The sequence below is a fragment of the Cyprinodon tularosa genome, unplaced genomic scaffold (assembly GCF_016077235.1).
Source record: "Cyprinodon tularosa strain WSP-4 unplaced genomic scaffold, ASM1607723v1 ctg153, whole genome shotgun sequence".
NCBI classification, from domain to species: Eukaryota; Metazoa; Chordata; class Actinopteri; order Cyprinodontiformes; family Cyprinodontidae; genus Cyprinodon; species Cyprinodon tularosa.
In genome coordinates this window covers 250,001-261,998 of record NW_024038364.1, presented here as the reverse complement: position 1 = coordinate 261,998, position 11,998 = coordinate 250,001, and the positions used below count along the sequence as shown (strand labels likewise).

The 11,998-nt window shown below is 34.0% G+C and overlaps 1 protein-coding gene across 1 annotated transcript in view; it reads right to left on the bottom strand.

The window, feature by feature from the left end:
• Positions 1-3,275: 3,275 nt before the first annotated feature.
• LOC119779900 (H-2 class I histocompatibility antigen, Q10 alpha chain-like) overlaps positions 3,276-11,998 on the bottom strand; it is an 18,601-nt gene continuing 9,878 nt past the window's right edge. The window contains exons 5-12 of the mRNA XM_038279746.1: positions 11,005-11,118; positions 10,021-10,053; positions 8,864-8,938; positions 6,795-6,869; positions 4,663-4,737; positions 4,344-4,391; positions 3,511-3,629; positions 3,276-3,338 (exon numbers count right to left, since the gene is read on the bottom strand). Coding sequence (XP_038135674.1) covers positions 3,276-3,338; positions 3,511-3,629; positions 4,344-4,391; positions 4,663-4,737; positions 6,795-6,869; positions 8,864-8,938; positions 10,021-10,053; positions 11,005-11,118 — 602 coding nt within the window. The remainder of the gene's footprint in view (positions 3,339-3,510; positions 3,630-4,343; positions 4,392-4,662; positions 4,738-6,794; positions 6,870-8,863; positions 8,939-10,020; positions 10,054-11,004; positions 11,119-11,998) is intronic.

The following is an 11,998-nucleotide window of genomic DNA, read 5'->3' as shown; positions in this document are numbered from 1 at the left end:
ACATCTTTGCGCTACGGCAAGCGCAGAGGCATCAAACTAGCGATTGCGAGATCGCCCATTACGCTTGAAAGTAACTATGGCAAGTTGAGAGAGATGAACTGAGACGGTACTGAACAGTAGATGGCAGTATTATGCCTGAGAAGCGTTTAGTCTGCCTGAAACCAAAGAAGAAGAAGAAGCAGGTATACGGCGCTTCAGTAACAAGAAAGGTGAACAAGGCGGCAGGCGTGAGTGACTTTGCAAACTGTTTGGCACTGTGTGGCCAAACATCAGACGAATGGAGGATCATGCCTACTCTGTATCACAACGAAAAGCGGCGGACACCGAACCCCCGTCATCTAAGAAGCGGAAACACGACGAGAATAAACACAAGTGTGACAAGAAACGGCAAAAAACACGGATCAACATTGGCACGGCATTTACACAATGGAAGTCACTGATGGAGAAAAAAGGTTTTCAAAGTGACGCTCAAATCGCCAGTTTTCTGTTGGACAGGTAATTAATCCTACACACACAATTGTCTTTTTATACACGTAATACCCCACCCCCACATCCCGTTTCAACCAAACTATTGTCAAGATGTCTGGTAGCATTACCTAGATAAGGCCACAGCTTCATAAAATTACCACAGCCGAAAGTGGCGTGTGTGAGTGTGAGAGAGACAGATATATGAAGCTGCATATCAGCGAGCTACGGATATATACCTCGGTTACTTCTCTCCGGCTCCTTTGGAGATCTTCAAGCCTTTCCCCCTCTGCTCTAGTCACCCCGCTGGCACCTCTCCCTCGCCTGGCCCTGGCTGCACGCCCAACCTGGCCTCTCTGCCCTCTTCCTCGCCCTCTTCCTCTCCCTCGCCTTGTAATCCCCGTGCCACAAACAAGACTTGGACTCTGTAAACAGGGAATATATATTCTTCCAGCGAACACAATCTCGCTGTTAAACTAATGACTACAATTACTTCGTCTGTTTATATCACCATGCAAAGCAGCTCACCAAAACGTCACAACGATGTAGAAAAAATAACGGGTATATTTATTATCTTAAGTCTACATGAAATCTATACCCTACACAGACTAATGAAATACTATCTGTAAAATTATCTATGTAAACAAACCTCATCACTTGAGAAGGTAGGTGATGCGGACGTCGTGGCAGACATTTTGTCCCGTAACACTCACCGTACTGTTGGGGGGAGAAGCGGTGGGGGGGAGATGTTCATGTTGCTGCAGTCTGCAGTCTGACCGCTAGATGTCGCTGAAAATTACACACTGTAGCTTTAAGAAATCTTTTCAAGATTATGAAATAATTTCATTAGAATTACTTATCAAGCTCTGCATGAATTTTATTCATTAACATAAAAAATGTCAAAAAGACATCACACATATATTAAGCAAATTCACTTCATTTAAAGTCTACAAAACCAGTACAAATGTTCCATAAGTAATTGAATAAGGCACAAAAAATGTGTTGAGTTTAACATTTATTTCCCAATTTTTATCTTAGTCTAAAATGTGTGTGTGTGTGTGTGTATATATATATATATATATATATTTATATACACACATTAGCAGTTTATCAGATCTAATTTGTTTGCGTATTGAGATATATTTTATGCATAACCAACTTCAAATCAGGTTCTGTAAGTATTTATATATGTAGGATAATTAAATTATGAAGAATTTCAGTGAAATGGATCAAATGTCGAAATGTTGTCCAATATCAATATTTATAGTTCAGCTATCATGAAACATAACATAATCCAGTGAAATTATATGTTGTTATGATTAATATTTAAAACCAAGAAAAGAGATCAATAAAAGCTGGAGCTTAAAAAGGTTCAGTGAACGCACCATGCTGCCTTGTTTTTACAGTCTGTAACTTCCTTGTGTGGTTTAACAGAAATCAGCTCATGTTTCAGGTTTAATATGTTGAGGCTTATAACTTCTATGTTTTTAACCAGAAGTTTAACGTTATTCAGCTCATATTGAAATGTCTCCGTATCTAGAAACTGGATTTTATTAGAAAACTACACAAATGTTTTTGAAAAGATTTTTCATAGCTCTGTTTGCTAAATAAAAAAGAAACATCTGCATTGTTAATTGTTCTCCCCCAATAGATGAAAATAAAATTTAAAAAGCATTTTATTGCTCCAAGTGAATGAATAAACAGTTTGCCAAATTATCCGTATTGTTTATCTTCTCCACATGGTTTTACGTCTAAAAAGCAACAAGTTTTTTAACGAAAACACTTGTGCAGATTTTTATTTCTCCCTTCTCAAGCAAGTATGTTTTTGACTCAACTGTGTTTAAGTAACTTTTAAGGCAGCACTCTACTGTCAGAAAACTTCTTTGACTTGGAGTTTACCTACGTCTAACTACACTTAACATATGGCAATTGAATCATATTATTTATTTTCTAATACACATATTAAAAATGAATTGTTTAACGTATTCTGTGACCCTCTTAGACAATTGTTTTTGCATTTTCACTCAACAGAATACAATTAATTTACCATTTACTTTTATGTATAATCACTAGTTTATAGCATTTAAAAGTGAAATTCAGTCGTACAAACTGCTTCAAAAGATTTGCAAGAAAAAGATCAATAGATTCTCCTACTAATCTGAGTGACAGTATACTAAAAAACACTCCCGTTTTTCACCTCCATAACAGCTGGTGTGGTTCGGTAATTTTTCAAATCCACATATGTTTGTCAACTTTTGACAATCTATGACCCTTAAAATGCTCAGTTGAAGTTTCAGTCATTTAATTTGGCTTATATCAGCTTTTTAAGTTTTACTTTATGTTGGTAACATTACTTTAAACATAGACGTAGCTTTAGTGAGCAACAGATCTATGTTTACCGCATTTATTCTGTAAATCAATTTATTTAAAAGCTTTTGCAGTGTAAAAGTTACACTTTAGAAGCTCTAATGTCTCACAGGCTCACATGTAACAGCCACTTTTAAGATGCTAAAATTGTTGAAATGCTGCTATGCTAAACTTAAGGTGAAATAAAATCAAACACCCGCACAGGAAAACCTTAAAAAAGTAACATTCAAACAGAGTAACACTGTGATAACTGACCTATATGATTAAAACAGCTTAAGGACTAAAACCATGTTCACTTTAGAAACCCGCAAAACTTAAGTTTCTTATTCAGAAAGTGCTTTAGAAGCGCAGAAAAAAAGCAATACTTTTATGTTGGCATGCCTTGGGTTTAAAGTAGGCAAACTGGTTAATCAGGCTCCATGACGTGACAAAGATTTAGATGATTACTCTTCAGTAGTCACACCATTTAACTCAAGAGTGCTGGCTTCCTTCATTGGATCCACCAGCTGTTGAGACAAAATGAAAAAAGAAATGTATTCACCTTTGACAACATTAAATTAAGACATCCTATTTAATTTTTCTTAACTGAACCATGGAAGACTAACAGCCTTTCTGTTGTTTCTGAGATGAACCTTTTGTTTACCGTCATTCTTTTAACCTGAATAAAACAAAATCTACCAAAGGCTGACATGTTGGCAACATCAGAAAATCCTCAGAGAAACTGTCACCTAAAGTGCTGCGATAGCAATACTTACAGCCATGTCCTGAGTCCTTGCTCTCTTCAGACTCAATGGAGTCTAAAAAAAAAAAAAAAAAAAAAAAAGGTAAAACATCAAGGTTCATTTTTATGAATAAACATTTCAATGAAAATCATCTGTGCTTTAGAAAACATGGTAGAAACACAGCATTAAGTGTTAAAAATAAAAACCAAAATACAGCAGGTAGTTATAAATACTAAAAAAAAGCTGAATTCCCTTATAATCATTGATGAAATGAATGAAATTATGAATTGTTTGCAGTCTTAATATTCTTCAAAATGCTTAAGATCTACTTTTCTTTTTTACATTAATGCTAGTTTTGAAGCACAATTTGTCTTTTTAGATAAAAAAGGTGTGAAGCCTGACTTTTTTAAGTCTGTTGCTTTGATAAAGTATCTATATCTATAAATTAATACAAACTAGTGAATAAAACGAATCTGGTTTGAATTGAATTCTATCTCCATAAGGAATCCAGGTGAAGCTAGATTGTTTCTGAATGATTTTAACAGAGAAAATAATGATGTTTAACATAAGAAGTTCTAAAAAAATTTTTGGTTTAGAGGTTTAAATCTTAAAGGATAGCATCTTTAAAATCCAAAAGAAAAGGTAAAAAGATTTTGTTCTTTTAAATTTGAGAAAAATGCTAATCTATAACTAATAATCATGGAAATGAACTATTTAGTTGAGAACTAAAGTACTTTTGCTGAGATCTGAAGTTCTATAAATAAAAGGAAAAGAAAAAAGTAAATGTACCATTGTCCTCAGTCATGGGTTGGTTGTTACCGTTTTCTTTAGCTGTGCCTGCAAACAGAGGTAAATACAAGATATATGAAGACTGTGTTTTGACTTAAGTAGGTTAAGTAAAGCTAATGTTTATCTGAAAATAACTAAGATAATCACTCGAAAAAAAGGTTTTAACTGGGAGCAATTCAATCTGAACTTTACTCATTTAGATTGTTATTAATTAAAATAAATCAATTGTTTATCATTTATATCTAAATAACTTTTTCTAACTGAGAACAGATAAAGTAATAAAATGAAATAAAAATATATCAAAATGAAAAAGAATTACCATTGGTAGAATGACCATTGGTAGAATTACCATTGGTAGCAATGAGAGGTGTGGCAACAGCGATATAAACTGCACCTGCACATCAAGGCAAAGAAAAATAACATGAAGACGAAATGCTTTAAGAAAAACTTTTTTTCACAGTCCATTCTCCAGCAGTCACTGGATGAGGGGAGGCTACATCCTGGATAAGTTCCCAGTTCTTTAGAGAGACTCCCACAACAAATTACCACCACACTCGCTAAGGGCATCTAAGGGCAGTTTAGAGTAAACACTAAAACAAACTATACAAAATTTGGAAACCCTTTTTAGAACAACTGAAGCCATAAAGAAACCCTATCTCCCCCTCTTTTTATGTTTTTGTTTACCCCATTTGTCATGAATAAAGGTGTGGACACTTCTAATTGACTGGTTGAAACTCCATAAAGTGTTTTTTTTTTTTTTTTTTTTTTTTTACTTTCAGTATGTCTAAAGTGTAGATGAACAAATTATTTTTATATATTATTTATTGCTTGTCTAATGCTTTTTTTGTTTGTTTTTTTCTGTTTTTTTTTGTGACAAGTGCTAAAGGAATCACTAAAGGACATTAATCATTGTCATGTTCTTGTTATATACCTGTAAAAAATCTATAAAAAAAAAAAAGAAGAAAAAATACTAAAACAAACATGATTGTTTTTGGAAGCTGGTGTGCCCTGAGAGAATTCACACATCCAGAGGGAGAATATGAAAACTTAGAGCACAAACCGGTGTTCGAACCAGGGACCTCTCTGGGCTGCATCTATATAATGCAAAGGACGGCACAGGGCCGACATGATTAAACCCCACCGGAATCAGGAGGAGAGATAAGGCCAGTTGCACCGGCGTCATGCTAAGCTAGGTTCCCTGAGGTAATTTATTCCTTCTCTTAATTTGTAACACAGCTTCTGCAGGGAGAACGAAGCCTTTTTATACTTTCTTCCTCTTCATTTTACTTTAGAATGTAAATATTATTCAGCAGGTCCTTGTCTTTAATGTAAACAAAGCAGAGCTGCGCCGGTGGACCATGCTGGACATGAAGCTCTTAATAAATAGCAGGTAAAAGATTGTAATGAATATTAATGAGTAAAATTTAACGGAAATCATGTTTACATTGTTTATAACATTTGCTTTTATTTTTTACTTCTGATACTGTTTGATCAGTTTTTGTCCCCCATGCAAAAACTAAAAGCAACACAATAAAGCACTTACCATTGGAAGTGGCATCAGAGCGTCCGTTACGACCTGTAAAAAAAGAGGTGCAGATAAACAGGTTTACTGCCTAAAAACAACAAATGAAATCAAATTAATTTTTTTATTATATTTAGGGGGTTAAATTCAGTTGCTTTCAATTTAAGGTTTGATTAATATTTCTCTCTATCTCAATCTAGAGATTCATTATTATTGTTTTTAAAATTTGCTTCAGGGAAAACATTCTTTAAATAACAAATCTGAAAAAAAAATCTTTGTCACATGATACTGGAGGGTTCTGTAATCCAGTGCAACCTTTGAAATTGACCAAACAATATTGCAGACCTTTGAATGTCATAAAGATCATCAACATGACAGTTATCAAACTAACACAGGAAGCCACAGTCAGAGGTTTACATCCACACACGATGGACTGTATTGCCTATTATTCAAGGTTTCTTTGTTTCTTTAGGATAGATTGATGTACAACTTCATCTGAACTGATCATCTTTCAGTTTTCCTACTTTAAAATGATTCCCCAATTTAAATAAATCTAGATTTCTTCTTCCTGTATCTTAAACAAAGTCCCTTTTGTCTTGATCTGAGGCTCTTTAGTAATCCAGTAAACTACTAGCTGGGACCAATCAAAACAAATGATCAACCTTTATCCCCTATCAAAGAAAAAGCCTGTCATGATGTAATTAAAGATGTAGGTTAAGTAAAGCTAATGTTTATCTGAAAATAACTAAGATAATCACTCGAAAAAAAGGTTTAACTGGGAGCAATTCAATCTGAACTTTACTCATTTAGATTGTTCTAAATTAAAATAAATCAATGGTTTATAATTTATATCTAAATAACTTTTTCTAACTGAGAACAGATATAGTAATAAAATGAAATAAAAATATATCAAAATGAAAAAGAATTACCATTGGTAGAATGACCATTGGTAGAATGACCATTGGTAGCAATGAGAGGTGTGGCAACAGCGGTATTAACTGCACCTGCACATCAAGGTAAAGACAAATAACATGAAGACGAAATGCTTTAAGAAAAACTTTTTTTCACAGTCCATTCTCCAGCGGTCACTGGATGAGGGGCGGGCTACATCCTGGATAAGTTCCCAGTCCTTTAGAGAGACTCCCACAACAAATTACCACCACACTCGCTAAGGGCATCTAAGGGCAGTTTAGAGTAAACACTAAAACAAACTATACAAAATTTGGAAACCCTTTTTTTGAACAACAGAAGTCATAAAGAACCCCTATCTCCCCCTCTTTTTTTGTTTTTCTTTACCCCATTTGTCATGAATAAAAGTGTGGACACTTCTAATTGACTGGTTGAAACTCCATAAAGTGTTTTTTTTTTTTGTTTTTTTCAGTATGTCTAAAGTGTAAATGAACAAATTATTTTTATAGATTATTTATTGTTTGTCTAATGCTTTTTTTTTTTCTGTTTTTTGTGACAAGTGCTAAAGGAATCACTAAAGGACATTAATCATTGTCATGTTCTTGTTATATACCTGTAAAAAATCTATAAAAAAAAAAGTGAAAAAAAAAAAAAAAACACTAAAACAAACATGATTCTTTCTGGAAGCTGGAGTGCCCTGAGAGAATCCAAAGGGGGGATTTTAAAAATCAGAGCACAAACCGGTGTTTGAACCAGGGACCTCTCTGGGATGCATCTATATAATGCAAAGGACGGCACAGGGCCAGTTGCACCGGTGTCATGCTAAGCTAGGTTCCCTGAGGTAATTTATTCCTTCTCTTAATTTGAGGCACAGCTTCTGAAGGGAGAACGAAGCCTTTTTATACTTTCTTCCTCTTCATTTTACTTTAGAATGTAAATATTATTCAGCAGGTCCTTGTCTTTAATGTAAACAAAGCAGAGCTGCGCCGGTGGACCATGCTGGACATGAAGCTCTTAATAAATAGCAGGTAAAGGATTGTAATGAATATTAATGAGTAAAATTTAACGGAAATCATGTTTACATTGTTTATAACATTTGCTTTTATTTTTTACTTCTGATACTGTTTGATCAGTTTTTGTCCCCCATGCAAAAACTAAAAGCAACACAATAAAGCACTTACCATTGGAAGTGGCATCAGAGCGTCCGTTACGACCTGTAAAAAAAGAGGTGCAGATAAACAGGTTTACTGCCTAAAAACAACAAATGAAATCAAATTAATTCTTTTATTATATTTAGGGGGTTAAATTCAGTTGCTTTCAATTTAAGGTTTGATTAATATTTCTCTCTATCTCAATCTAGAGATTCATTATTATTGTTTTTAAAATTTGCTTCAGGGAAAACATTCTTTAAATAACAAATCTGAAAAAAAAATCTTCGTCACATGATACTGGAGGGTTCTGTAATCCAGTGCAACCTTTGAAATTGACCAAACAATATTGCAGACCTTTGAATGTCATAAAGATCATCAACATGACAGTTATCAAACTAACACAGGAAGCCACAGTCAGAGGTTTACATCCACACACGATGGACTGTATTGCCTATTATTCAAGGTTTCTTTGTTTCTTTAGGATAGATTGATGTACAACTTCATCTGAACTGATCATCTTTCAGTTTTCCTACTTTAAAATGATTCCCCAATTTAAATAAATCTAGATTTCTTCTTCCTGTATCTTAAACAAAGTCCCTTTTGTCTTGATCTGAGGCTCTTTAGTAATCCAGTAAACTACTAGCTGGGACCAATCAAAACAAATGATCAACCTTTATCCCCTATCAAAGAAAAAGCCTGTCATGATGTAATTAAAGATGTAGGTTAAGTAAAGCTAATGTTTATCTGAAAATAACTAAGATAATCACTCGAAAAAAAGGTTTAACTGGGAGCAATTCAATCTGAACTTTACTCATTTAGATTGTTCTAAATTAAAATAAATCAATGGTTTATAATTTATATCTAAATAACTTTTTCTAACTGAGAACAGATATAGTAATAAAATGAAATAAAAATATATCAAAATGAAAAAGAATTACCATTGGTAGAATGACCATTGGTAGAATGACCATTGGTAGCAATGAGAGGTGTGGCAACAGCGGTATTAACTGCACCTGCACATCAAGGTAAAGACAAATAACATGAAGACGAAATGCTTTAAGAAAAACTTTTTTTCACAGTCCATTCTCCAGCGGTCACTGGATGAGGGGCGGGCTACATCCTGGATAAGTTCCCAGTCCTTTAGAGAGACTCCCACAACAAATTACCACCACACTCGCTAAGGGCATCTAAGGGCAGTTTAGAGTAAACACTAAAACAAACTATACAAAATTTGGAAACCCTTTTTTTGAACAACAGAAGTCATAAAGAACCCCTATCTCCCCCTCTTTTTTTGTTTTTCTTTACCCCATTTGTCATGAATAAAAGTGTGGACACTTCTAATTGACTGGTTGAAACTCCATAAAGTGTTTGTTTTTTTTTGTTTTTTCAGTATGTCTAAAGTGTAAATGAACAAATTATTTTTATAGATTATTTATTGTTTGTCTAATGCTTTTTTTTCTGTTTTTTGTGACAAGTGCTAAAGGAATCACTAAAGGACATTAATCATTGTCATGTTCTTGTTATATACCTGTAAAAAATCTATAAAAAAAAAAGTGAAAAAAAAAAAAAAACACTAAAACAAACATGATTCTTTCTGGAAGCTGGAGTGCCCTGAGAGAATCCAAAGGGGGGATTTTAAAAATCAGAGCACAAACCAGAGTTTGAACAAGGGACCTCTCTGGGATGCATCTATATAATGCAAAGGACGGCACAGGGCCAGTTGCACCGGTGTCATGCTAAGCTAGGTTCCCTGAGGTAATTTATTCCTTCTCTTAATTTGAGGCACAGCTTCTGCAGGGAGAACGAAGCCTTTTTATACTTTCTTCCTCTTCATTTTACTTTAGAATGTAAATATTATTCAGCAGGTCCTTGTCTTTAATGTAAACAAAGCAGAGCTGCGCCGGTGGACCATGCTGGACATGAAGCTCTTAATAAATAGCAGGTAAAGGATTGTAATGAATATTAATGAGTAAAATTTAACGGAAATCATGTTTACATTGTTTATAACATTTGCTTTTATTTTTTACTTCTGATACTGTTTGATCAGTTTTTGTCCCCCATGCAAAAACTAAAAGCAACACAATAAAGCACTTACCATTGGAAGTGGCATCAGAGCGTCCGTTACGACCTGTAAAAAAAGAGGTGCAGATAAACAGGTTTACTGCCTAAAAACAGCAAATGAAATCAAATTCATTTTTTTATTATATTTTGGGGGTTAAATTCTGTTGCTTTCAATTTAAAGTTTGATTAATATTTCTCTATCTCAATCTAGAGATCTATTATTATTGTTTTTAAAATTTGCTTCAGGGAAAACGTTCTTTAAATAACAAATCTGAAAAAAAAAAAATCTTTGTCACATGATACTGGAGGGTTCTGTAATCCAGTGCAACCTTTGAAATTGACCAAACAATAATGCAGACCTTTGAACGTCATAAAGATCATCAACATGACAGTTATCAAACTAACACAGGAAGCCACAGTCAGAGGTTTACATCCACACACGATGGACTGTATTGCCTATTATTCAAGGTTTCTTTGCTTCTTTAGGATAGATTGATGTACAACTTCATCTGAACTGATCATCTTTCAGTTTTCCTACTTTAAAATGATTCCCCAATTTAAATAAATCTACATTTCTTCTTCCTGTATCTTAAACAAAGTCCCTTTTGTCTTGATCTGAGGCTCTTTGGTAATCCAGTAAACTACTAGCTGGGACCAATCAAAACAAATGATCAACCTTTATCCCCTATCAAAGAAAAAGCCTGTCAGGATGCAATTAAAGATGTAGACAAATCTATACATTTATTTGAGTGTAAATGACATCTATAACACTTTCTAAGTTATACTATCAATTATTGCTTAATTAATATAATAGAAGTCTTAAGAATGAGTCACATGATTAAGTTAAGAGCCAAAATAAGATGCACATCCTTAATGAAAGCATGACAATTCCTGGTAACTAAGGTTTCTTTGTCCTGGGAGAGAAACCCTCTGCCTTCTCCAAGTTTTTATTTTCTGTTTTGAAAAAAGAAAAACAATATGCAAAAATGTATTTACTCCATCACAGCAATGTACTTACTGGTACCGAAGAGCTTGTCTCTACACAGAAACAGAACAGCACAAATGACCCCGCCCAAGACAATCAATGCAACCACGACGACAATGATGGTTGGATCGCCGCTTTGATCAGGAACTAAAACAGAACATCAATTCTTATTAGTTTTATGGTGATATAACATTAAATATCTGTGTGACAGAAAAAAAAATCTGATAAAGAAAATTATAATGGAAACACAGTGCAAGTTGCAGTATGAAGAAAATAAATAAAAATTCAATTTTAACCTGAGTGAATTTTGAATTGAACTTGGGGTTTGATGTTTAAAGCCGAACAATCTAACTTATTAAAAATAGCTGAAATAAATTAAATCCAACTGAACACATTTCAAAATAAAGGTGAAAGAGCAAAGATAAGGTGTTAAACTTTAGGACTAATCTTCATCAGTGAAAACATTTTCTGACATTTTTTTTAATGGAAAAAAAAAGAATTTCTAGATCTAAAGAATCTAAAAGAATATCTACATCCATACTAGATACTTATTTCACATCGGTAGGTGGTAAAAATGACTGTTTGCAGATCATACTCATGTTTGCAGTCATTGTGATCACTAAAGAAGAACTGGTTCAATAACCCTACAGAGAGAGTCTGCGTGTACTTTAATATAGCAGGAATAACTATCGTAGTAAATGAAAAAAAATTAATCTGTGAGGAAAGAATAATGTCGTACAAAGAACTCCATCTTTGTGATTGCCAAAGTTTTAAAAAAAAGTAAATATCATAATTACCTCTAACTGCTTTGCCACTCCCTAACTGCTGGTAGGAATAGGGATTTGAATACAGCGTAGCTAACTAGTTTTACCAGTCTTATCTAATGTGCACATTGTCGGTGGGAACAAACCAACTTGTTGTCATAGACGCAGCAATCTAGTCTAAGTGAAGGCTTGACGAAGTTAAAGAACGCTAAAAAGTTAAAACAGATATGAATCATCAGTGCTGCATTTGCTCTGTGTGATGG